Source organism: Chionomys nivalis, chromosome 16, assembly GCF_950005125.1.
Source record: "Chionomys nivalis chromosome 16, mChiNiv1.1, whole genome shotgun sequence".
Classification (NCBI taxonomy): domain Eukaryota; kingdom Metazoa; phylum Chordata; class Mammalia; order Rodentia; family Cricetidae; genus Chionomys; species Chionomys nivalis.
The window spans coordinates 53,499,848-53,523,997 of NC_080101.1; the positions used below are offsets into that span (position 1 = coordinate 53,499,848).

Genomic DNA, 24,150 nt, shown 5'->3' on the forward strand with positions numbered 1-24,150 from the left:
TCCGTCCTGTTTTGTACCTTTCATCTTTATGATCCATACTGAATATGCCCACAAGTGCATCCCTGTTTTTCTTCTTTTGAAAAATATTAGATATGTGTGTATAAGTGTTTTGTCTGTATGTACACTACATGCATTCCTGGTTACCATAGCTGTCAGAAGGCGGCACCAGACCCCTTGGAATTAGAGTCGAGTTACAAGTGATTGTGAACCACCATGTGGGTGCTGGGAATTGAACCCAGGTCCTTGGCAAGAACAGGGACTCTTAAATTGCTGAGCAATGTCTCCCATCTGGCTTCCCAAATAAGCCGAATAGCCAGCTTATATAGTCAGAAAGACCATGCAAGGGTGTCTGTAATGGTAAAAAAATAAATTGGCACCATTCCCAGAGGGGTGGCAGCAGGCAGTGGGTCACCAGGGGCCGGGGCAGGTGAGAGACAGACAGATAGCACCATGGTTTTCTTTCTTTCTTTTTTTTGTTGTTTTTTTTTTTTTTGGTTTTTTTCGAGACAGGGTTTCTCTGTGGTTTGGGAGCCTGTCCTGGAACTAGCTCTTGTAGACCAGGCTGGTCTCGAACTCACAGAGATCCGCCTGCCTCTGCCTCCCGAGTGCTGGGATTAAAGGCGTGCGCCACCACCGCCCGGCCAGCACCATGGTTTTCCAGATTTATTTAGGAACTATGCTTGATCTATTCCTAAGTCCTGGCAATACCTGCTTTGGGGATGAAGGTACAAAGTGTTGATACAAAAGCAACTCTCATTTCAAAGGAGGTAAAAGATAATTTATCCTGGAGCCAAATGAGTGACCACAGCCGGGGAACACAGATTTAGGTCACCCATGATCCATGTTCCAATATGGAAGTGGTTTCATGAAGCTTTTATAATCAATATACGTTTCCACACTGATGGAACCGGAACTGTCAGGTAGGTTAAAACAAAGTGGGGGAAGCATGCTTTAGGCTTCAGGGGCCGTTTGACGGTATCCTTAGCTTGTCGGTTGACTAGAAACCTAGGACCCTGTACATTCCAAATAAAACTCTGTGCTCTGTCCGTGTGTTCCAGATGAATTCATGAAGATGTCATCCACAGAATATCTGGTCCCAAGAAATCCCTTTGCCCAAAGTCTGGCATTTAGACAAAAAGCCAGCACCCCATCCTGAACTTGGGAAAATAGTGTCTACCTGCTAAAAGGAACTCTTTCATTAACACATGCCATTGGGGCCTATTAGCATATCAAGGTCTATTATACACTTCAAAGTCTTCTATTAGATTCCTCTCCTCCCAGGTACCTGTTTCCCTTAAACTCCTGTGTACATCCCCCTCCCCACCACCCAATTGCCTTTCTCGTTTCCCCGAGAGTCTGGGCAGTTTGGAATAAGCCTTTTCTTTTTATCCACAGCGGGGCTACTTTAGTTTCTTTACTGCACCTATATTTTTTTAATATTTATTTTACTTTATTTTATGTAGATTGGTGTGAAGGTGTTAGATCTCCTGGGATTGGAGTTATAGACAGTTGTGAGCTGCTGGGAATCGAACCCGAGTTTTCTGGAAGAGCAGCCAGTGATTTTAACCCCTGAGCCATCTCTCCAGCCCCTGCTGCACCCATTTCATTCACTGGGTGCTCAAAACCTGGAAGAGGCATAAATGAGTGTGGTGGTTTGAAAGAAAATGGCTCCCAAAGGGAGTGGTACTATTGGGAGGTGTAGCCTTGCTGTCGGGGTTGGGCTTGGAGGTCTCTTTTGCTCAAGCTTCCCTCAATGTGACCGTTAGTTAACTTTCTATTGTCTGTAAGATGTAGCATTGTCAACTGCAGTACCACATCTGCCTGCACACAGCCATGCTTCCTCCCTGTCATGATAATGGACCAAACCTCTAAAACAAAACAGAACAAAAAAAACAACTAATACAATGAGCCTCCCTCCAAGGACTTGTCCTCTCTCTTTTTTTTTTTTTTTTTTTTTTTTTTTGGTTTTTCGAGACAGGGTTTCTCTGTGGCTTTGGAGCCTGTCCTGGAACTAGCTCTTGTAGACCAAGCTGGTCTCGAACTCACAGAGATCCGCCTGCCTCTGCCTCCCAAGTGCTGGGATTAAAGGCGTGCGCCACCACCACCCGGCGGACTTGTCCTCTCTTAAATGAACCAAACTGCCAATTTTGCCCTCCTGGGTGTAGATCGCTTGCTCGGTGGGGCTGAATTCTGCCACCAGCCATATTTTGGCTCCAAATTCTGGAGTCCAACTCTTCAGCTGTGCTACCCCGCACCTATTCTAACCATCTGACTCTCCTAAACTATTGAGTGTCTCTTGGGCTCCTGAAACTCACCAAGCCTATCTGGGCATCTCTCCATACCAAGACACTTTCCTCTGCTTCTACTGAAACCCTCCCTTTCCCCCAAACCTCTTCCTATCCAGCTGTTTTCTCCTCTACCTGCTCTAACCACTCATCTCCCCTTGTCTGCTGGGTGTTACCCCAGAACTCCCTGCTTTGTCTACTATTCCCATAAAGCCCCACTGGCGTACCAGGGAGCTCCTCTCACAAGGACAAGAAACATCTTTCCTCTGGAATTTGGAACACTTCTCTTTGACAAATCTCAGTCTGCTTGGGGATGCCCTGGATTGATAGTCTTGTTACCACACTTACCCTCCTCTATTTCCCCTGCCTAAGTCTCCATTCCCCTCCCTGCTCTCCTCTGGACTCTCCCAGATACCCCTGCCTCTGTGGATGCTCTCCCTCATCTACCCGATAAACCTTCCCCTCCACCATACCAGGGGCTGTCGTGTTTCCTTTCCTTTTCTTCTTTCTTTCTTTTCCGTTTTCATTCACAGAGGAGGACAATAAATGGTTCTTAAGAGATCCTGCTGAGGACCCCAGGTAAGTTGGATCTGGATTTGCAACTCTCCACAATCACTGAATGGTAGGCAAGCTCCATTCCCCACCCCCACACGATACCTCTTTAAAGAGCAAAGAACAAATGTGTGTATGGATGAAAATATCTGTCAAAAATTAAAAACTATATTACGTGAAAAAGTTCCATTTTCTCCCATCTCAGTGATTGAGCTAAATTATCACTCGTTTTGTTCACAGCATAAAGTATTACATTCTTTTTGGAATGATAACTCTAGAATTATTTCTGATAGGTTAGAAACGTTTTCCCAAACCACTCCCTTCCACCCCCACAAAGACAGGGTTTCTCTATAAAACAGCACTGGCTGGCCGGGCGGTGGTGGTGCACGCCTTTAATCCCCAGCACTCGGGAGGCAGAGGCAGGCGGATCTCTGTGAGTTCGAGGCCAGCCTGGTCTACAGGAGCTAGTTCCAGGACAGGCTCCGAAGCTACAGAGAAACCCTGTCTCGAAAAACAAAACAAACAAAACAAAAAACAAAACAAAAACAAACAAACAACAACAACAACAAACAGCACTGGCTGTCCTGGAACTGGCTTTGTAGACCAGGCCTCTAACTCACAAGAGATCTGCCTTCCTCTGCCCCCTGAGTGGCCCGGATTAAAGGTGTGTGACACTAAGCCTGGCTTTCCATAATCACTTTTTAAGACCTAGAAAACGATTGCTAGGCTTCGGAGCTTTGTCTTTTTCACATGCCTCCCCACTCTGTCCTTGCGCATGGTCAGAAAGCCAACCAAATGCTAAGAACTCGGAACCCACTCTAGGCCGGGAGTTGGAACTCGACGATCCTTTGCTGCCCGGAACCCACTAGGTGGGGGATGGTTGCAGGCCGGCCGCATATTCTGCGCACGCGTGGGCACCAATCCGGCTGCGTGTACAGCTTTAGGGGGCGGGGCCTCGCCGCACTCGAGGCGTCGGTGGCGTGAGTCGCCTTTTGGCGTCCTTGGCGGCAGCTGGAGCCTGGCCGTGCTCTTACCAAGCTCGCGCCATGCTGCTGTTGGCTCTGGGTGGCCGGTGGGCAGCGGGGCTGCGGCCCGGCGGGAGGAGGACTCCATGGTGTGCGGCCGCCGCGCTCCGAGGTTCCGGGGTCGCCTTGTGGCGTGCGGCCTCCCGCGCCGAGCCCGCGCGACTGCTGAGCGGCGGACTCCTGCGGGGAGCCCAGCCTGGCCCGCGAGCCGGGGGAGCGCAGGTCGGCCATCCGGGGGCCGGGGTGGCGGGTGCGCCGTGCGGTCTGGGGGGCTCCAGTGCGGAGGGAACCCTCCGTGTACGGGTCCCGGAGGAGCAGGCCTCGGCCTCGGGTCCCGCCGCGGCTGCAAAGGGAGAAACTGATTCCTCTTCCCTAGACAGTGCAATCACTTCCCGGGTGGTTCCAGTTTGCGTGGTTTGTGATAACGACGCTGGGCTTATAGTTTCTTCTTTTGTGCGAAGTCAAGGCGTCTCTGTTGCCTCAGCTAGCCTGACTTCGCTAAGTGGACCAGGTTGGCCTCGAACTCCCAAGACCTTCCTACCTCTGATTCTCTAGTGCTAGGATATAAAGAGTGGGCTCGGGCTAGTTTCTTACCTAAAGCTGAAGGTCAGAAAGGTTGATTTGCTAAGAAATTAGTGCAGCACCTGGAAATGAACGTGAACGAACTCGTACAACCTCGTTCTGAGTTCTATGTTTGTCTCTGTTTTTAAGAATTTCTTTGATTATTGAGAGAAAGGTGGGGTATGAATGTTACCTTTCCATTTTAATATGAACAAGCTACGTAAGTCCACTTTCTAAAGTATCAGAATTAAACAATGCTGGGGAAGCGGGTGCATGGCAGAGACAGGAGGATCTCTGTGACTGCAAGGCCAGTCTGGTTTGCAGAGCTAGTTCCGTGACAGCTAAACAGAGAAACCATGTCTCACAACAAACAAACAAACAAACAAACAGTCCCAAAACATAATAATAGTAATAAGCTTTGAAGAAATGCCTAAAGTCGAAATTGGATTATTTGGTTTTTTTGGATCAGGGTTTCGATATGTAACCTTCGCTGTTTTGGAACATGTAGATCAGCCTGGCACTGGCTTCAAACTCCTCTTGTCTCTGCCTCCTGAGTGCTGGGATTAAAGGCATATGCCACCATCCTGGGAAGATACTAGCTAGAGTCTTAGCTGAATTTCAACACAAGGAAATTAGGTTTTGTTTTGTTTTTTGTTTTTTGGTTTTTTTTGGATTTTTTGAGACAGGGTTTCTCTGAAGTTTTTGGTGCCTGTCCTGGAACTAGCTCTTGTAGACCAGGCTGGCCTCGAACTCACAGAGATCCACCTGCCTCTGCCTCCCGAGTGCTGGGATTAAAGGCGTGTGCCACCACTGCCAGGCATTAGGTGTGTTTTAAATTTTTAACTATGAGCAAAGTGAAATTCATTTTGTTGTTTAGTTTGTCGAGACAGGGTTTTTTTGTAGCTTTGGAGCCTGTCCTGGAACTAGCTCATGTAGACCAGGCTGTCCTCGAACTCACAGAGATCTGCCTGCCTCTATCTCCCAAGTGCTGGGATTAAAGGCATGCACTACCACTTCCTGCATGAAATGCATTTTTATTTATTTATTATGTATACAATGGTCTGTCTGCATGTGTCCCTGCAGACAGAAGTTGGCACCAGATTTCATTACAGATGGTTGTGAGCCACCATGTGGTTGCTGGGAATTGAACTCAGGACCTCTGGAACAGCAGTCAATGCTCTTAACCACTGAGCCATCTCTCGAACGCCGAAATGCATTTTTATTTATTTTCTCAGTTTGCATCTAGTCCGAGGTTTATTCAACAGTCCTCTCACTCTACACAAGTACAAATGACTTTATCTAAAATACTACAAAGTCATAAAATTCAAAACAAAATTAATAGTACTGACTGTACAATAAAAGCAAAAACAGGCAATGAATACACTGCCACGGTTAACCTGCAACATCCCTGTGAACGGCAGGTGACAATGAGTGTGGTGGCAGGTTCCATGAGGACCCTGTAGAACTGGCTCACCAATTCAGAGAATAACGGAGACCTGGGGTAGGGAAAGATAAAGGTGTTTAACCCTAGAAGTTGACGAGGACTCCAAAGGGGACATGGTCAGGTCTAACAGCACAGCAGCTTGGTCCCCTTTCCGCAGATGTGGCACAGCAACAGCAGGAGCGCGACCAGGCTGCCTAGGTCCTAGGTCATCTGTGGAAAACCGTGTGTTGCAATATGGAGGCTTGCTCATCCCAGCTGGCTCTGCTATAAACCAGACTCTCAAGAACGGGAAGGGTGAACTTTCTAGCCAGAAAACTACAGGGCACTTTTATGGATGGGCACAGTCCTGAATCAACAGTACCTCTGCAGCCAGAATCCTCCTGCAGAGGAAATACCTCAACTGCTGTCTTCAAAGCCCACCCCGTTATGGGATCCTTCCCTGCAGATCCTCATTGGCTAAAGAAAGGACAAAACTGAGTTGGGGGAATATAAGTTACAGAGGTACGAATCAACGTCCCTGCTTATCCCGAAATGCATTTTTAGATACTCATTTTCATTCACATATTTGGTAAACTGCTAGTATAAAATTCATGTAGCTTTTGAGCAATGTTTTCTTTTTCTGAGATAAAAGGGTTGGGAATGGTGGCACGCTTACAATCCAGTGGTAGCTTAGGAGGCTGAGACCAGGGATCAGCATGGGCTACATTGCATTGTGAGCTGGAAGATTACATCTTGGCGACCTTTATCTTCAAAACAAAAAATGAGGTACAAGGTATTTACAAGGCTTTTAGGGAAGCAGTCTTTTTTTTTTTTTTTTAAATGCTAGTTATAATGTAAGTAGTTCGTAGGTACAGACTTTAAAGCCATAGGGTTGGCAGGATGGCCTAACCTGTGTGAAGGCTCTTGCTTTCATGACTATAGTTTGATTGCTGGACATGGATGTGCTCATACATGTACACACCCACCCACACAGAACAGCCTCAATTTACAGTGTTTTGCTAAGATCATTGCATTAAAACTAATTTTAGAAATTATTTGTGCATGTTTAGTATGTTTAAGTACACTTGTGAAGGTTGACATTAGGTTTCTTTTCCTTTTTGTTTTTCGAGACAGGGTTTCTCTTTATAGTCCCAGCTGTCCTGGAACTGTAGACCAGACTGACCTGGAACTTGGCGATCCACCTGCCTCCACTACCTAACTGGGTGTCTTTTCTGTTGCTTTCAATCTTATTTTAAGATTTTTTTTTCTGTTTATGTATGAGTGTTTTGTCTTTATGTATGTCTGTCCACCATATGCATGCAGTGCCCATGGAGGCCAGGAGGCCAGGAGAGGGTCTTAGATCCCATGGGCTTGGGTTACGGAAGGTTGTAAGCAGCCATGTGGATGCAGGGACTCAACTCTGGTCCTCTGGAAGAACAGTAAGCCCTTTTAAGCACCGAGCCTCTCCATCTCTCAACCTGATTATTTTTTTTAAATCTATTTATCATGTATACAATGTTCTGTCTGCATGTATGCCTGCACACCAGAAGAGGGCACCAGATCTCATTATAGATGGTTGTGAGCCACCATGTGATAGCTGGGAATTGAACTCAGGACCTCTAGAAGATCAGTCAGTGCTCTTAACCTCTGAACCACCTCTCTAGACCTCTCAACCTGATTTTTAAGAGATAAGGTGTCTCTGGATCTGAAGTTATCTGAGAATTCTTTATGTCAATATGTAACAAATTCTCTTCACACACACACACACACACACACACACACATAGCTTTGATAACTAAAAATTTCAAAAAGCCAGTTAGTCGATTGTTTGTTGTTTCAATAGATACCCGTTTGTTGGGAGCGTTGTGTTCGAAGTGCACATACACAGTTTGATAAACCAGAAGATGGAAGACTGATTTATACTGGGAACCTGGCCCGCACAGTATTTGGTAAGTATTTCTCCCTTCCCTTGTCCTGCCTTCAAACCCTCTTGTGTATTCCTTCTTACTCTCTTTCAATTTCATGGCCTTTTCTCTTCACTAATTGTTATCACATGCCTGTGTGTGTGTGTGTGTGTGTGTGTGTGTGTGTTCCTAACTATAACCTGCTGAGTCTGTACAGCGTTACTTGTTCGTGTTTTCAGGGCTGATGGTTTTGTACTGGAAAACCAATTGGTGTGCTCTTCCACCCTCTCACACCCAGCTTTACTTAGTTGCCTAGAGTTCTTGTGTGGGGTTGAGGCCTTCTGGGCTTGTCCTACCTAGTAAACCTTTTTAGCATATGTTACCTATGTTCTTAGCATCGCTGAATTATTATAACAGGTAAGGAAAATGGTTTTTTCTCTGAAGCCCATTGAGACAACGTAGAGGTTGATACTTTCCCTTTTGGGAGTTTTAAAATTGTTTACAGGCCGGGCGGTGGTGGCGCACGCCTTTAATCCCAGCACTCGGGAGGCAGAGGCAGGCGGATCTCTGTGAGTTCGAGACCAGCCTGGTCTACAAGAGCTAGTTCCAGGACAGACTCCAAAACCACAGAGAAACCCTGTCTCAAAAAACCAAAAAAAAAAAAAAAAAAAAAAAAATTTGTTTACAGATTGAATTGTGGTTTTGTGATCTTACAGAAGGCATTGAAGCTTCCCTTAAGTCACTCATCTTAGAAGATGCAACAGAAAAGTAAAACTATGTGAATAGTGTAAAAAGAGTGGGAGAATATTGTTATGGTTTGACTTAAGTATCCCTCACAAGCTTGTGCGTTTAATGTAGTCTCACTTCCCCAGCTGGTAGCACTGTTTAGAGAGTTCTGAAACTTTAGGAGAGTTGTCTTCCTCTGGAAGTCACTGGGTGTAGGTTCTTGGAGGGAGGATTTTGTTCCTGGCTCTTTCTTGTCCTCTCTCTGCTTCCAATTTGTCATGAAGGTCTTCCACTATCTAATAATACACTTGTAGGCATGATGTTGTCCAAGTACATAGGTCTAAGTAACTGTGGGCTGAAATCTCAGAAATTATGAGTCATAGTTACTTTTCCTTTTTTAATTATTTTTTATTTTGTGTGTATTGGTGTTTTGTCTGTATGCATGTCTGTGTGAGGGTGTTGGAACCCCTAACAAGATTTACAGACAGGTGTTAGTTGCTGGGTGGTTGCTGACAATTGAACCTGGGCCCTCTGGAAGAGCAGTCAGTTCTCTTAACCACTGAGCCATCTCTGCAGCCCCCACCTTTTCCTTTTTTCAAGTTGCTTTTCTCCAGTATTTGGTCACAATACAAAAACTGTGACTAAAAGCCTGGTAGCACCTCTGTTCTGTTGTTTTTTTCAGACAGGATCTCTCTGTAGTCCTGACTGTCCTGTGTGCCTGTCCCTCTCATAAAACCTCTTCAGAATGGTTGCTTGAAACTGGATGTTGTGATGCACACCTTTAATCCAGCACTTGAGGGGCAGAGGCAGGTGCATCTCTGTGAGTTCTAATGCTGCCTGGTCTGCAGTGTGTGTTCCAGGGCAGCAAGGACTACACAGAGAGATCCTGTCTTGAAAAACAAAAACAAAAAAAGGACAATTGTAGGTTGTAGAGGAAAGTTATTGCCTGAGCCTTTCAGTGCTATGGATAGTAGAAAGTCGCTGTGTCAGAGGTCAGTGCTGCTTTCTACGTGGGAATGCAGGGAGAAACACTGAGATAGTGCTGTGGTTCTGGAACTTCCTCACTGCCACATAGGTAGCCTCCAGAAGGCTTTTCTGTAGTCAATGTTAATTCAGCCCCAGATAATTACAGATACCATACTGGCTGTGTCTTAGGAATGAAACTTAAAGGTAACGCAGACTCTTACAGCCAGTAGGAAAGAAAAGTGAATATGCCATACAATCAGCCGTATTTGCATTGTTATGATTAGGTATGAGTTCAGGCTGCGGAGTGAAAGAACAGAGTGGTTGTATCAAGATGACTTCCCCTTAGGTCTTGTCTGATGAGTGCAGACTGTGAAGATGTGAAAGGAGCACATATGTCGCAGGTGCAGAAGTCCTCAGTACAAGCAGAGGCAGAAAGGTTGTCTTGGTTTGGACTGATTGACAGCTTGAAGGGATCTAGACTTAATGGAGAGATGAGCCTCTGGACATGTCTGTGAGAGATGGCCTAGGTTAGTGGAGCTGGAATGGTCCACCTTCAATGTGGGTTTGCCATTCCAAATGTGGGACCCTAGGCTGAGTAAAGAGGAGAAAGCTCTCATGACTGGATGCAGTGTACCTGGTCTCATCAAGTTCCTGCTGCCACGCCTTCTTATCTAATGGTTTCTTTCTTAAACATGGAAACAATAGAAGTAAATGTATTTTCTTACAGTTCTGGAGGCTAAAAATATAAAAGTAGGGTATGCACTGGGCCATGCCATGGTGATGGCTCAAGGAAGTCTTACCCCATCCAGCTTCTGGTCTCTCCTGGTAGTCCTTAACATTCTTGGCTTGTAGCTTGCCCCTCCCTGTGACTGCTGCTTGCTGTTCCTATGGCAGCCTCCCTGAATCTCTGATTTTTTCTGCCCTTATAAGGGCACCTCATTAGATTTAGAGCCCACCTCAATCCAGCATGATCTCATCTTGTTCTTTAGATCTGCAAAGATCTTATTTCCAAATAAGGACACATTGTGAAGTTCTAGTTAGGCATCAGTTTTACTACAGTGTAACAAAAGTAATAGGGAGAAAAGATACTTCAGAAGGGTGGAGGAGTTACATAGGAGGCACCATGGTCCTCATTTATCCCATGCATACTGATGTCATAGCAACCACCTGTGGGAAGAGGAAAGGAACTATTTTTAAATTACTGACAATATAATTAAGCTTTCATCCAATAGCACTATATGAGTGGCTGCTTAGTTCCAACTTTATGAACAGTTGTCAGACTTTTGCTTTTGTCAATTTGGAGCAAAACAGTAACATTAATTTTAACTACATGTATCTTATGAATGAGATTTTTGTACCAATTTATTGAAATTTATTTAAAGGGCCATTTATGTATTTACCCTTAAAGTGTCAAGGTTTTCGGTTTTCTCATTCCACAAACATTTTATATATTACGGATACTAATCCTTCTCATATAAATTCAGAATATTTTTGTCATGGACAGGATGTAGCTCAGAATGACTTCCAACTTGATAGGTAAAGTTGGCTAGCCTTGAACTGATCTCTTTCCACCTCAAATAATGAGTTACTGGTGTGTGTGGCTATGTTTTCCTTTTCTTTATTAAAAAAATGTAGTCAGATTGTCAGTCTTTTGACCCTGGCTGTTTCTGGAACTTAAAAAAAAAAGATTGATTTTAATTACTTTTTAAATAATGTGTTTGTGAATGTGTCTTTATGGGAGCATGCCACATGCATACAAATGTCCTCAGAGACTGGAGATGTTGGATCCATCAGGTTGGGGTTTCGGGCATTGAGAGCCACTGGAAGTGGGTGCTGAGAACTGAACTTTGAAAGAGCAGTACTGGCTCTTTACATCTTTGCCATCATGTCCAGCTCTGTCCATTCCAGATTATAAAGGACTTCATGAATACCTCTATGATTTTTTTCCCCCACATTTAAATCTCTGACCTTTTTGGATTTTTCATGGTTTATGGTATAATGGATGGATTGAAGTTTATCATTTTCTTTTTAAATTTGTGTGTGTGTGTGTGTATATGTGTATATGTGTATGAAACATGGCACATGTGTGGAGGTCAAAGAACATTATAGCCGGATGTGGTGGTGCTCTCATTTAATCTCAGCATTCAGGAGGCAGAGACAGATCTGTGTGAGTTCATGGCCAGTCTACAGAGTGAATGTAAAACAGCAGAGCTACACAAAAACCCTGTCTCAAAAAAGGAAAACAGAACAACATTATTGAGTCAGTCAGGGTTTCTCTGTGGTTTCTCTGTGGTTTTGGAGCCTGTCCTGGAACTAGCTCTTGTAGACCACGCTGGCCTCAAACTCACAGAGATCCGCCTGCCTCTGCCTCCCAAGTGCTGGGATTAAAGGCGTGTGCCACGCCCCCACTGCATAGCTTCTCCCGTTTTTATGTGGGTTCTGCGCATTGAAATTAAGTTGTCAGGCTTCTGAGCCATCTTGCTAGCCTCAGATTTTTCTTTTTTTTTTTCTTTTCTTTTTTTTTTTTTTCGAGACAGGGTTTTTTTGTGGTTTTGGAGCCTGTCCTAGAACTAGCTCTTGTAGACCAGGCTGGTCTCGAACTCACAAAGATCTGCCTGCCTCTGCCTCCCAAGTGCTGGGATTAAAGGCGTGCGCCACCACCGCCTGGCTAGCCCCAGATTTTTCACCATTTTTCTAAATAACAGTTTTTATAAACCTAACATCACTTACTAAAAAGTTAAATCGTTTTACCTACTGATTTGTTTGTTTGTTTTTTAAGACATGGTTTCTCTGTGTAGCCCTGACTGTCCTGGAACTGGCTTTATAGATCAGCCTGGCCTTAAACTCACAGAGACCCACCTGCCTTTGCCTCCCACATGCTGAGATTAAGAGGTGTGCGCCACCACCACCATCTCACCTACTGATTTTAGATTATGTCTTTATTCTGTATTAAATTTCAACATATATTTCAATGTATTTTTTTGTTTGTTTTCTATTTTGCTCTGTTTATTTGTCTCTTTTTGTATGCGTCTTTTTGTATACACCAGTCTGTCTTTTTTGGGGTGGGGAGAAGGTGCCACACTATTTTATATAGTTTATTAGATTTTAATATTTGAGATTAACCCTTATCTCTTCGCCATCTTTTCCCCAAATGTACTTTATGATCAACTTTTTAGAATCTCAACTTTTTTATTTTCTAATTTTCTATTAAATTTTCTATTTAAATTATTTTGTTTTTGTTTTTTTTTTTTTTGTTTTTTTTTTTTTTTGGTTTTTTGAGACAGGGTTTCTCTGTAGCTTTGGAGCCTGTCCTGGAACTAGCTCTGTAGACCAGGCTGGTCTCGAACTCACAGAGATCCGCCTGCCTCTGCCTCCCAAGTGCTGGGATTAAAGGCGTGCGCCACCACCGCCCGGCTGTTTTTGTTTTTTGAAACAGTCTTGATGTGTAGCTAAGGCTGAACTTGAACTCACAGTCTTCTTGCCTCAGCCTCATTCATGAAGGGTCAGGTTACTTGGGTTTGAATCCCAGCCCAACTACTTAGTAACTAGCTGTGTGGCATTGTACATTGCTTTTTCCCGTCCTCATATGTGGGTGTGGGGAATGTCTGTGTGACAGAGGTTGTTTTCAGGTATTTTCCTCCATTGCTCTTCTTCTGGTTTCACTCTGTTGCTGTTATACGATACTCTGACCAAAAGCAAAATGTCAGCTTCCAGGTTGTACTCCATCACTGAGGGAAGTTAGGGCAGGAGCTCAAGCAGGAACTTGAAGCAGAAACTTTGGAAGAATGCAGCTTACTGGCTCACTTACAGGCTAAGCTAGGTTTCTTTTGCAATGCAGGACCACCTGCCCTGAGAATGGTGCCAATCAAGACAGTCCTCTCTAGACATGCCCACAGGCCAGCCAGTATGATCTGGGCAGCCTCAACTGAGATTCCCTTCTCAAGTGACTAGGCTATGCCAAATTGGTGATTAAAGCTAATTACAGCAAATCTCTACCTTAGTTTTTGAGACAATCTTGAACTTGGAGATTTTTGGTTTTGATTTTCAAGATAGGGTTTCCTCTGTGCAGCTCTGGCTGTTCTGACCTCAAGAGATCCCCCTTCCTCTGCCTCCTGAGTGCTGGGCTTAAAGGCAGCATGTGCTATCATGCCCAGCTTGGAGATCACCATTTTGGTTAAACTAGCTGGGAATCTGCCTGTCGTCGCTTCCCCAACTGTTGAGTTCCAGCTGTGTGCTGCCATGCTCAGCGTTTATGTGGGTGCTGGAGATCTGAGCTCAGCTTCTCATGCTTGTACAGCAAGCCCTTTACCTACTGCATGATCTCTCCAGCCTGTAGCTTAGGCTGGCCTGTACCTCACTCTATCCCAGGCTCGATCTTCCAACCCTAGCCTCTTAAGTACTGGGATTATAGATAGGAGCCACTTAGTTTCAGTTTTCCTCGTTGTTCAAGATTTGGCAGTGCTGGGGATCAGCCTAGGGCAGCAAGCATGTTAAGCAGATACACTCCATAGAGTGAATTCTATTTACTTTCCTTCTCTTTGGCTTTTTCAGAAGCAGTCTTACCATGTTGTCTCAAAATTGTGATCCTCCTGCCTCACCCAGTTCTCATTTTTTAAATGGAGCAATGATAACAATTATACACCTCTCCTTGAGCTTTTATATATATATCTTATGAATAGAATATGTAAATTGCTTGAGACAGAAGGCAGAAGCCCTGACACATAATAAGCACTTCATTGTGTTTGTTGTTGATGGTGAGTTTATGATTATTATAAGTATTAGCTTTGTCATCACTGTGACCTAATATTCAAGAAAACTACTTCATGGAGGAAAGATACATTTTGACTCACAGTTTTAGAAGATTTGGTCATGGTTGCTTGGCCCCATGCCCTTGAACAGAACATCAGGGTTGTAGGAGTATATGACAGGAGCTTCCTTACTTCATAGCATAGGAAAAAGAGGTGGGACCGACCTCAGTGCAACAGCCAAGGTCTACCTCCTAAAATTTCCCAAAATTGTGCTTCCATTTAGGGACCAAGTGTGCAGCACATGAAACTAGGGGATCTTTGTGCATTCAAATTGTAACAATGGTATAGGAAGAAAAGGTTAGAAGAATTGATAGGGTAGATTGATTTATAAAACTTAGTTACTAATTTTTTTTTTCTCTTTAGGTGTGAAATGTTTCTCTTATTCTACAAGTGTGATCAGCCTTGCATTTTTACCGTATCTTTTTTCACAAAGTAATGTGACATTTGGAAGTCTGCCTCTGCAAATCTTATTTTATGGAATCATGGGAAGCTTCACAGTGATCACGCCTATGCTGCTTCACTTCCTCACAAAAGGCTATGTCATTCGGTTGTACCACGAAGCCATAAGTGACACTTACAAAGCCATTACATACAATGCTGTGCTTTCGGAAACCAGCACGGTGTTTCATCAAAATGACGTGAAGATTCCAGAGAGCACACATATATTTACCACCTTTTATGCAAAAACAAAGTCACTGTTAGTTAATCCAATGCTCTTCCCAAACCCTGATGACTTTAACCATCTAATGGGTTATGACAAACCATTTACCTTTGATATGGAAGAAGTCAGTGAAAAGAAACTGCGTGAGGATGGGAAATGAACCTATTCTTCGGTTTTGTTTACATGCCATGTATATTTCAGTGTGTAATAAGATTGCCTACATTTTGTTATTGTTAGTGAATGATTGTTTTTTAAAAAAATACAGTTTAAAGCCCGAAGACAGTGCAGTTGGTATAGTGTTTGCCTTACATGAGGTCCTGGGTTTGACCCTCATCATATAAGTAGGTATGCTTGTATACACCAGTAACCCCAGCACTTGGAAAATGGAAGTAGGAAGACCAGAAATTTGAGATCATCCTTGGCGATTCTAGTAGGTTTGAGTCAGTCTGGACTGTGTAAGACCCTGTCTTAAAACAGAATGTTGATCTGGGTGGCGCATGCCTTAAATCCCAGCATTCCAGCGGCAGAGGCAGGTGGATGTCTCTGAGTTTGAGGTCGGCCTGGTCTAATAATCGAGTTCCAGGACAGCCAGAGCTGTTAACACAGAGAAACCCTGTCTTAAAAAACCAAAACAACAGCAATAACAAACCCACCAAAGACCTCAAAAGTTGAAACTATCAAGCAGAATTTCTGATTAATTTTCAGATAATGATGTTCCCATGTAATAAAATACATTCAAGAACAAGTTGTTTCTGTTAAAAAATGCGGATAATCAGCCAGTTGCTAGGAGAGACAGTCTCACAGCAAACTCCCCGAGTCTCTGTGTCTTACAGTCTTCCCATCCCTTCTTCCTAAATATCTCCTGAACCTTAGCCCCAAGAGGTTTTGTACATATATCTGTTGGGACTGGGCTCCACAACTCTGCATTTTGATTGGTTGTGGTTTTCTGTAATGGTCTCCATTACAAAGAGAAGTTTGTTGCAAAGAGAAGTTTCCTTGATGGGGTGAAGACTGCACTTCTCTGTGGGTATAGGGGCAAATATTCAGAATGCAGTTAGGGATTATGCTAGTTTTGTAAAGCAGTGGTTGTAGGTTCTTCTCCAAGATCCATGACTTCCCTAACCATGGGTTGTTGGCTAGGTTTTTAGTACCAGGCATGTTGAGAAGGCCTGTTCAGTACCCTCATGTTGAGAACATCTTAAGTCTAATTAAAGACCTGCTGGTTACTGCCGAGGTGTGTTTATCACCGTTGCACCATAAGGTTATCGTGCCATTCAGGTCATCGTTGTGGTTCACAGGGGTCATAGCTGGGTAGGACCATTGGTTGCTTTCCTCCTTTGAAAGTGTGCATGGTGTTTTTTGCACCGTGAAAGCTAATCTTCAAGGAGGGGGCATTCAGATCAGTTCCACCTCAGGGGTCTCTGGGCCTGTGTCTGAAGTGCATGGTGGCTTCAGCCATAGGGATTTTTCCCTATTGTGAGGTAACCTTGGGCAATAGCAATAGTCTGTAACATTTTGGGAGCCTCTTGAACAATTTGGACCAACAATTCTTTCCTCCATCTTCAGTATTTATCTTCCTCCCCTCTGTAATTAGAGCCCTGCTCCTTTTCCCTATTTCTCTGATCAGATCATTTTCCCTGCTATGTCTTTATCTATTGCTCCCCTACTCCCCTTCCTTGGCGTTGGTTCCTTTTCCTACTTTCCCGACTTCTGCAGTTACTCCAGGATATGTGCTCACCCCAGAAAATTTGGACTAGGAGCCTCTGATGAGTGAGAACATGTGGCTCTGAATTGCCTCATTCAATATGATCTTCTCCAGTCCCATCCATTTATCTGCAAAGTTCATGATCTCATTTTTCTTTACAGCAGAATAGTATTCCATGATGTATTTATGTTCTCACTATCCATTCATGCATGGTTGAAGGACATTTAGGTTGTTTCCATTTCCTAGCGATTGTGAGTAGAGCAACAGTGAAGATGGCTGAGCAAATGTCTGTGGAGTAGGGTGGAAGGGTGTAGCTGGGTCATATGATAGCTTTATTTTTAGCATTTTGAGAATTCTCCACATTGATTTTTCCGCAGTGGCTCCACAGGCTTGCAGTCCCACCCACAGTGAAGGAGGGTTCTCCTCACCCTCCCAGAGTCTGTTGTCAGTTGTTTTGTTGATCTTTGTCATTCTGGCTAGAGTAAGATAATATCTCAAAGTTGTTTTGATTTGCATTTCCCTAATTGCTACAGTTGATGAATAATATGTTTTGAGATATTTCTTAGCCATTCTTTTTTCTTATTTTGAGAACTCTCTGTTCAGGTCCCAGGTCTATTTTTTTGAATGTGTCATTTGTTTTCTTTTGCTTTTTCAAGACAGAGTTTCTCTGTGGAACAGCTCTGTCTGTCTTGGAACTCTCTTTGTAGACCAGGCTGCCTCTGCCTCCGGGTGATCCGGTTAAAGACCTGAGCCACCAACGCCCGGCATGTCATTTCTGTTTGTTTGTATGTTTTTGATGCTTTGTCTTTTTTTTTTTTACACTTATTTATTAATTATATATACAGGGTTATTCCTGCATATATACCTTCAGGCTAGAAGAGGGCACTAGATCTCATTACTGATGGTTGTGAGCCACCATGTGGTTACTGGGAATTGAACTCAGAACCTCTGGAAGATCAGTCAGTGCTCTTAACCTCTGAGCCATCGCTCCAGCCTGATGCTTTGTCTTTTGAGTTCTTTATACAGTATGGACAGTAATCCTCTGTCAGATATATAGGTGGAACAGATTCCCCCCATTCTCTGGGCTTCCTCTTCACTCAATTGTTTCTTGAACTGTGCAGAAGCCTTTGGGTTTCATTAAGTCTCACTTATCAGTTGTTGGCCTTAATTCTCAGGAAACAGAGTCCTATTGAGGAAGTCCTTTTCTGCACTTATATCACGCAGGGTACTGTCTGTGTTTTCTTTGAGCAGTTTCGGTTTTCATGTTTGGGCCTTTGATCTTTTGGAGTTGGTTTTTGTGCAACCCGATAGATACAGGTCTATTTCTCTAACCTGCATGTGAGCGTCCTACTTCCCCAGCGCCATGTGTTGTTGAACAGTCTTTTCTTCAGCTTATGATTTTGGCATCTTTCTCAAATACTAAGTGGCTGAAATTACCTGAAAAACTTGCGCTGGGCTTTAGAACATCCAAATATGTAATTCCCATCATCACTAGCCTTTCATCTGTCTTCTGCTTGGGACTCCATATTGACTAATTGAAGCCCCAGTAAGATGAAGACAGTCAATAAGAGAAGGAAAGAGATCCATGGAAGGGAGAGGCTGGAGAGCTGTAATTTGAGATGAGAGGAATGTAAGGATTAGTATTTGGAGCAGACAGAGAGAATTCTCCCCCTAGAGTCTCCAGTAGGAGCCGCAGACTCTGGGAATCAGCCATAAAGCCTTTCTGCCCCAAGAACCATTGATGCTGTTTTTCAGGACACATTGCAGAATCCCAAGAACTGACATAACTGGCCCCAAGAGTTCATGGAGTTACAGTCTCCACAATGAGTGGAACCTGAGGAGCAAGAACAAGGACTAACAGCCTAGACTTGAAGAGAATGGCACCACCATTGACCCAGTGTGGACCAGAGTAGCAGACATCAAGAACTTCTGATTCCAAAACATTCACAAGTTCCATCTTGACTAGAGTGCAGATGTAAACATGGAGGAACCTCTGTCTCTCTTGTCTAGAGCCTTTACAATTTCTTCCTAACCTACCAGGAAAAGGGCAGATTGGAGTGGGCCTCTTATCTTCATGTGGGATATCAAACTTTTTCTTTTGGCAAAAAGCAATGCCATAGTTTTGGCTTCTATGGGGCAATGGGCCCTCAGCCAATGTCTTAGGGATTCTGTTGCTGTGAAGAGACACCATGATCATGGCAACCCTTATAAAGGAAACACTGAATTGGGGTGGCTTACTGTTTCACAGGTTTAGTCTATTAGTATCATGGCAGGAAGCGTAGCAGTGCACAGGCAGACATGGTGCTGGAGAAGGAGATGAGAGTTCTACAGATCAACTCGTAGGCAGCAGGAAACAGAATGCCACACTAGGCCTAGCTTGAACATCTGAGACCTCTTAGGCTCCTCCCACAGTGACACACTTCCTCCTGTTATGAAATTGCCTGTGGGTCCTGGCAGCTGGGGCTGGGCAGTGGATCCCAAGAGCTGCCAGCCCCTGGCAGGGCCCAGCCATGGGGGAGGAGGGGGCTAATCCTGGCGAGCCCGGTGGTGTGAGGAGTGGGTAGGAGGCACAAACACATGCTACAGAATAGAATTGGATATTTATTAGTTGAGTTATGGAATGGGAAGGAAAAAGGGGAGAAGGGGGGGGAAGAGAGGAGAAAGAGAGAGAAAGGGAAGAGAGAAACGAGAAAGAGGGAGAGAGACAGAGAGAGGGAAGAAGGAAAGGCTGAAAAAGGGAACAGAGAGACTCAAGATGGCAAGAGGAGGGGAGGGGCTGCAGGGAGTGGGTGTGGCTTGTCTCTTAAAGTGACAAACAATCAGAACACCTCCAACAAGGCCACTCCTATTCCAACAAGGCCACACCTCCTGATAGTGCCACTCCCTGTGGGTCAAGCATTCAAACACAGGAGTCTATGGGGCCATTCCTATTCAAATCATCACACCAATATCAATGCCTTGACTTCAGTTCAGTGAAACTGACTTCACAATCTGACCTCTGGTGTAATGATTTCAGCCACATAAGGCTGATACTTCCAGGTTCTAGGGGTTATGCAGGTGCAGACAAGCCCTCAGGCAGAAGTGCCTAAGGGCTCCCCGGGGACGTTAAAGGGCCCCGTGTGACTTCCCCAGGCCTGTACACGCCTCCTCTAATAAACTCCTAAGTGGATTTGTTGTATGTTCTGTGCTTCCTTCTCACTCATGCCAGGTAATTTCATCTGGAGCCACAGGGAACATTTGCATTGTTTTTAGCTCTTTCACAAATTAAATTTTAGATTTACTTTACGTGTTTTAATGTTTTGCTTGAATATGTATGTACACCATGTGAGTGTCTGTGTACCATGAGAGTTCAGAGGAGGGAGTCAGAGCCCCTGGAACTGGAGTTACAGATGGTTTTAAGTCACCCTGTGGGTGCTGAGATCCAAACCTGAGACCTCTGTAAGAGCAACAAGTGCTCTTAACCACAGAGCCAGCTTTCCAGCCCTGCTCAGCTCTTTACAGCTGTGCCAGGGAACTAATGAGTTCATCTTTGGTTCCTGAAACCCTTTTCAAATTGGCAGTGTCTCTGGTTCATCTTATACATGTTCTACCCCATACCTGGAGTCAACAATTTTTCTAAGAAAGTCTGCTTCCTTTTAGTAGAAAATGGTATTTTGAGACCTTGATGGGACATTCAGGTTGTTTGCCTGCCTGCCTTTATTTCGTTTGCTCTCTCACTTGTCTTTTTCTTGTATTTATTTATTTATTTATTTATTTATTTATTTATTTATTTATTTATTTATTTATTTATTTATGTCTTTGTGAGGGTTTCTATTGCTGTGAAGAGATGCCAAGACTTGGTGACTCTTAGAAAGGAAACATTTAATTGGGACTGGCTTACAGTTTTAGAGGTTTAATCCATCATTGCCATGGAGGGAAACATGGTGGTACACAGACAGACAAGGTACTGGGGAGGTAGCTGAGAGTTCTACATCATATCAGCAGGCAGCAGGAAGAGACTGTGACCCACTAGACCTGGCTTGAGTTTCTGAAACCTCAAAGCAGTGACACACTTCCTCCAACAAGACCACGCCTACTCCAACAAGGCCACACCTACTCCAACAAGGCTGCACCTCCAATAATGCTACACCCTATGAGTCAACGGGAGTCATTTCCATTCAGACCACCACAATTTATTTTTTTAATTTTATTATTATTATTATCATTATTATTATTTGGGTTTTTGAGACAGGGTTTCTCTGTGTAACTGCTCTGGCTTCCTGGAACTCACTTTATAGGCCAGGCTGGCCTCAAATTCATGGAGAGTCACCTGCTTCTGCCTCCTAAGTGCTGGGATTAAAGGCATGTGTCACCACTGCCCAGCCCATAACTCACTCATCCTTCCTTCCTTCCTTCCTTCCTTCCTTCCTTCCTTCCTTCCTTCCTTCCTTCCTTCCTTCCTTCCTTCCTTCCTTCCCTTACTTACTTACTTACTTACTTACTTACTTACTTATAGTAGGGCTTGATCCTAGGGTCTTGTTGAGCTCTATCTTTAGCACTTTAAGAAATTTTTGTTTGTTTGTTTGTTTTTTGAGGCAGGGTTTCTCTGTGTAACAACCCTAGATGTCCTGGAACTAGCTCTTGTAGACCAGGCTGGCCTCGAACTCACAGAGATCTACCTGCCTCTGTTTCCCAAGTGCTGGGATTAAAGGCATGTGTCACTACAGCCTGATTTAAGAAATATTTTTATTAAATTATATTTTAAAAAAAATTATATATTTTGTGTATGGTTGTTTTGTGTGCGTGTATGTCTGTGTACCTTGTGTGTGTCTGGTGTCCATGGAGTTCAGAAGAGGGCATTGAATACCCTGCTCTGGAACTGGAGTTACAGATGGTTGTAAGCCTCTCTGTAGTTGCTGAGAATTGAGCCCTGGCCCTTGGCAAGAGCCAATGCTCTTCATAGCTGAGCCATGTCTCAGATAAAGCACCAATTATCTATCTGTCTATCTATCTATCTATCTATCTATCTATCTATCTATCTATCTATCTATCTATCGTCTATCTATCTATCTTTGCTTTTCAAGACAGGATTTCTCTATGTAGCCTTGGCTGTCCTGGAACTTGCTCTGTAGACCAGGATGACCTCAGTCTCGCAGAGATCTGCCTACCTCTGCCCTCCAAGTGCTGGAATTAAAGGTATACACCACCACTGCCTAGTAAATTTTCTAAGCATTATATGTGTATGTGTCTCTGTGTGTGTATATTTGCACACATGAGTGTAGTTCCCACAGTGATCAGAAGAGGACACTGGACTCCCTTAGAGCTAAAGTTACAGGCTATTGAACTGCCAGATATGGAAACTGTGGTGGTTTGAAAGAAAATGACCCCCCCAAAAGGGAGTAGCACTACTAGGGGGTGTGGGATTTTGGAGTTGGTGTGGCCTTGTTGGTGGAAGTGTATCACTGTCGGGGTAGGCTTTGAGGTCTCCTATGCTCAAGCTATGCCCAGTGATACAGTGTACTTCCTGATGCCTATGGATCAAGATGTAGAATTCTCAGCTCTCAGCTCCTTCTCCAGCACCACGTCTGCTTGCATGCCACCCATGTCCTGTCATGAGGATAATGGACTGACCCTCTGAAACTGTAAACCAGCTGACTTAAATGTTTTTCTTTACGAGAGTTTTTGTGGTCATGGTGTCTCTTCACAGCTGTAGAAACCCTAACTAAGACAGGAAGCAAACCTGGGTCTTTGGAAGAACAGCAAGTACTGTTACCCCCTGAGCCATCTCTTCAGCCTCTGCATTGTAGTGGACTGATCATTTCACACGTGCATGTGGCAGCACATGTGCAGAGATCAGAGGACAACCTGCAGAAGTTGGTTCTCTCCTTCCACCGTGTGAGTTCTAGAACTTGAACTCAAGTTACCAGGCTTGGTATCATGTACCTTTGCCTGCTGAGCCATCTTGCTGGACCTTCTGCACTCGTATTTTATTTTTTATTGAGAAAGGGTCTTCTAAGTTGGCCAGGCTATCCTTGAATTCACTCTGTAGTCTTTAAAGTATAAGAAAGGTGGATATGTGTCAAACTCAAGGACTCAAGAGGTAGAGGCAGGTAAATCTCTGTGAGTTCCAAGCCAATCTGGTTTACATAGTGAGTTCTAGGCCAGGCAGAGCTATATATTGAGGGGGGGGGACCTGAGTGAGTAAAGCTGCTTGTTGCCAGGCCTGATGACTTGAATAGAACACCTTCAACGCATGTGGTAGAAGAAAACCAGCTCCCACAAGTAGCTGTCCGACCTCCACACATGAGTGAGGGCCCCACCCCCAATTATTAAAAATAATAGAAAGGTGCAGTTCTAGGTGTAAATCTTTTTATTGACATATTTTTTTTATGTGTACAGTGAGGCAGGCAAGCATAAGGAATATTCTAGTAACCTGGGGCTCTATTTGGATTAGGTTATGTATTACCCCCCCTTCTAACAACACAGTTGGCAGCCTCGCTCCTTTACCTGTGTGTACTGTGCAACCCCCCCCCCCCCAACAATGCACCCAGCAACCTTGGATATCCACCTGTGTATCCACACATATCCTTCTCTGAATAATGGATACGTATGTCCTCCCCTAACAGCCATCAGACTTAGACAGTTTCTATTCACATATATTCCCGGTGTATACAGTACAAAGAATGGAAAATCCTATTTGGCCTGAACTGGATTTGGGCACATGCTCACTAAGGTAAACTGTGTCCTGCACCTCCTAAAAGTGAACATTTAGGAGGAATCTCCTATTTACCATCTTACGCTAATGCATATTTGGGTATACATATAATCAAAATCAGATGCGTTATGGGAAGGGAATGTGTAGTAGGAAAATTATTATTATTTAATTTTTTTTTATACCTAGAGGGACAGCCGTGGTGCTGGGAACTGAACTCTTATATTTTTTGGTTGTGAGCCTAGCCTTTAACGTCTGAGCCATCCCTCCAGGCTGAAAATTATTTTATGACATAATGTATCAATCAAAATATAGAACCATCAACACTATGGCCCTTAGCGCAAGCTCCTCCTTCCTTTAGCCCCACAAAGGGGTCCCAGACTATAGCTTGGTATGGCCTCACATGGATCATTGCTGTCTTGCATATATTCTTATTTTTAAATACTTATTTTTATTTTATGTGCATTTTGTGTATATTGATTTTTTTCCCTGCATGCACGTTTGTGTGAGGGTATCAGATCTTGGAGTTACAGTTATGAGCTGCCATGTGGGAATTGTTGCCATGTGCTGGGAATTGAACGCAGGTAGCTCTGCAAGAGCAGCCAGTGCTCTTAACCAGTGAGTCGTCTCTCCAGTCCCATTCTGATCTTTTTTATTGCTTTGCTTGAAATAAAGTTTCCTTGCTACTTTCACAGATCTGTGTGGGCTGTTCAGTGTTACCCGCAGACCAGGATTGCAGGCCACAACTCCAGGCCATTTTGGCCGCGCTAATCCTACACTGAGATCCTACAAAGGATGAAGTAGCAATGCGGCTGAAGGAAGAGGCATTTGTCTAAAACAGAG

The 24,150-nt window shown here is 44.0% G+C and overlaps 1 protein-coding gene across 1 annotated transcript; it reads left to right on the top strand.

Moving 5' to 3' along the window:
- Positions 1–3,791: 3,791 nt before the first annotated feature.
- On the top strand, positions 3,792–16,559 carry Tmem70 (transmembrane protein 70). The gene is made up of 3 exons (XM_057790609.1): positions 3,792–4,084; positions 7,690–7,795; positions 14,614–16,559. Exons 1-3 carry the CDS (start codon positions 3,884–3,886, stop codon positions 15,069–15,071), a joined length of 765 nt encoding a protein of 254 aa, XP_057646592.1. The 5' UTR covers positions 3,792–3,883; the 3' UTR covers positions 15,072–16,559.
- The last annotated feature ends 7,591 nt before the right edge of the window (positions 16,560–24,150 follow it).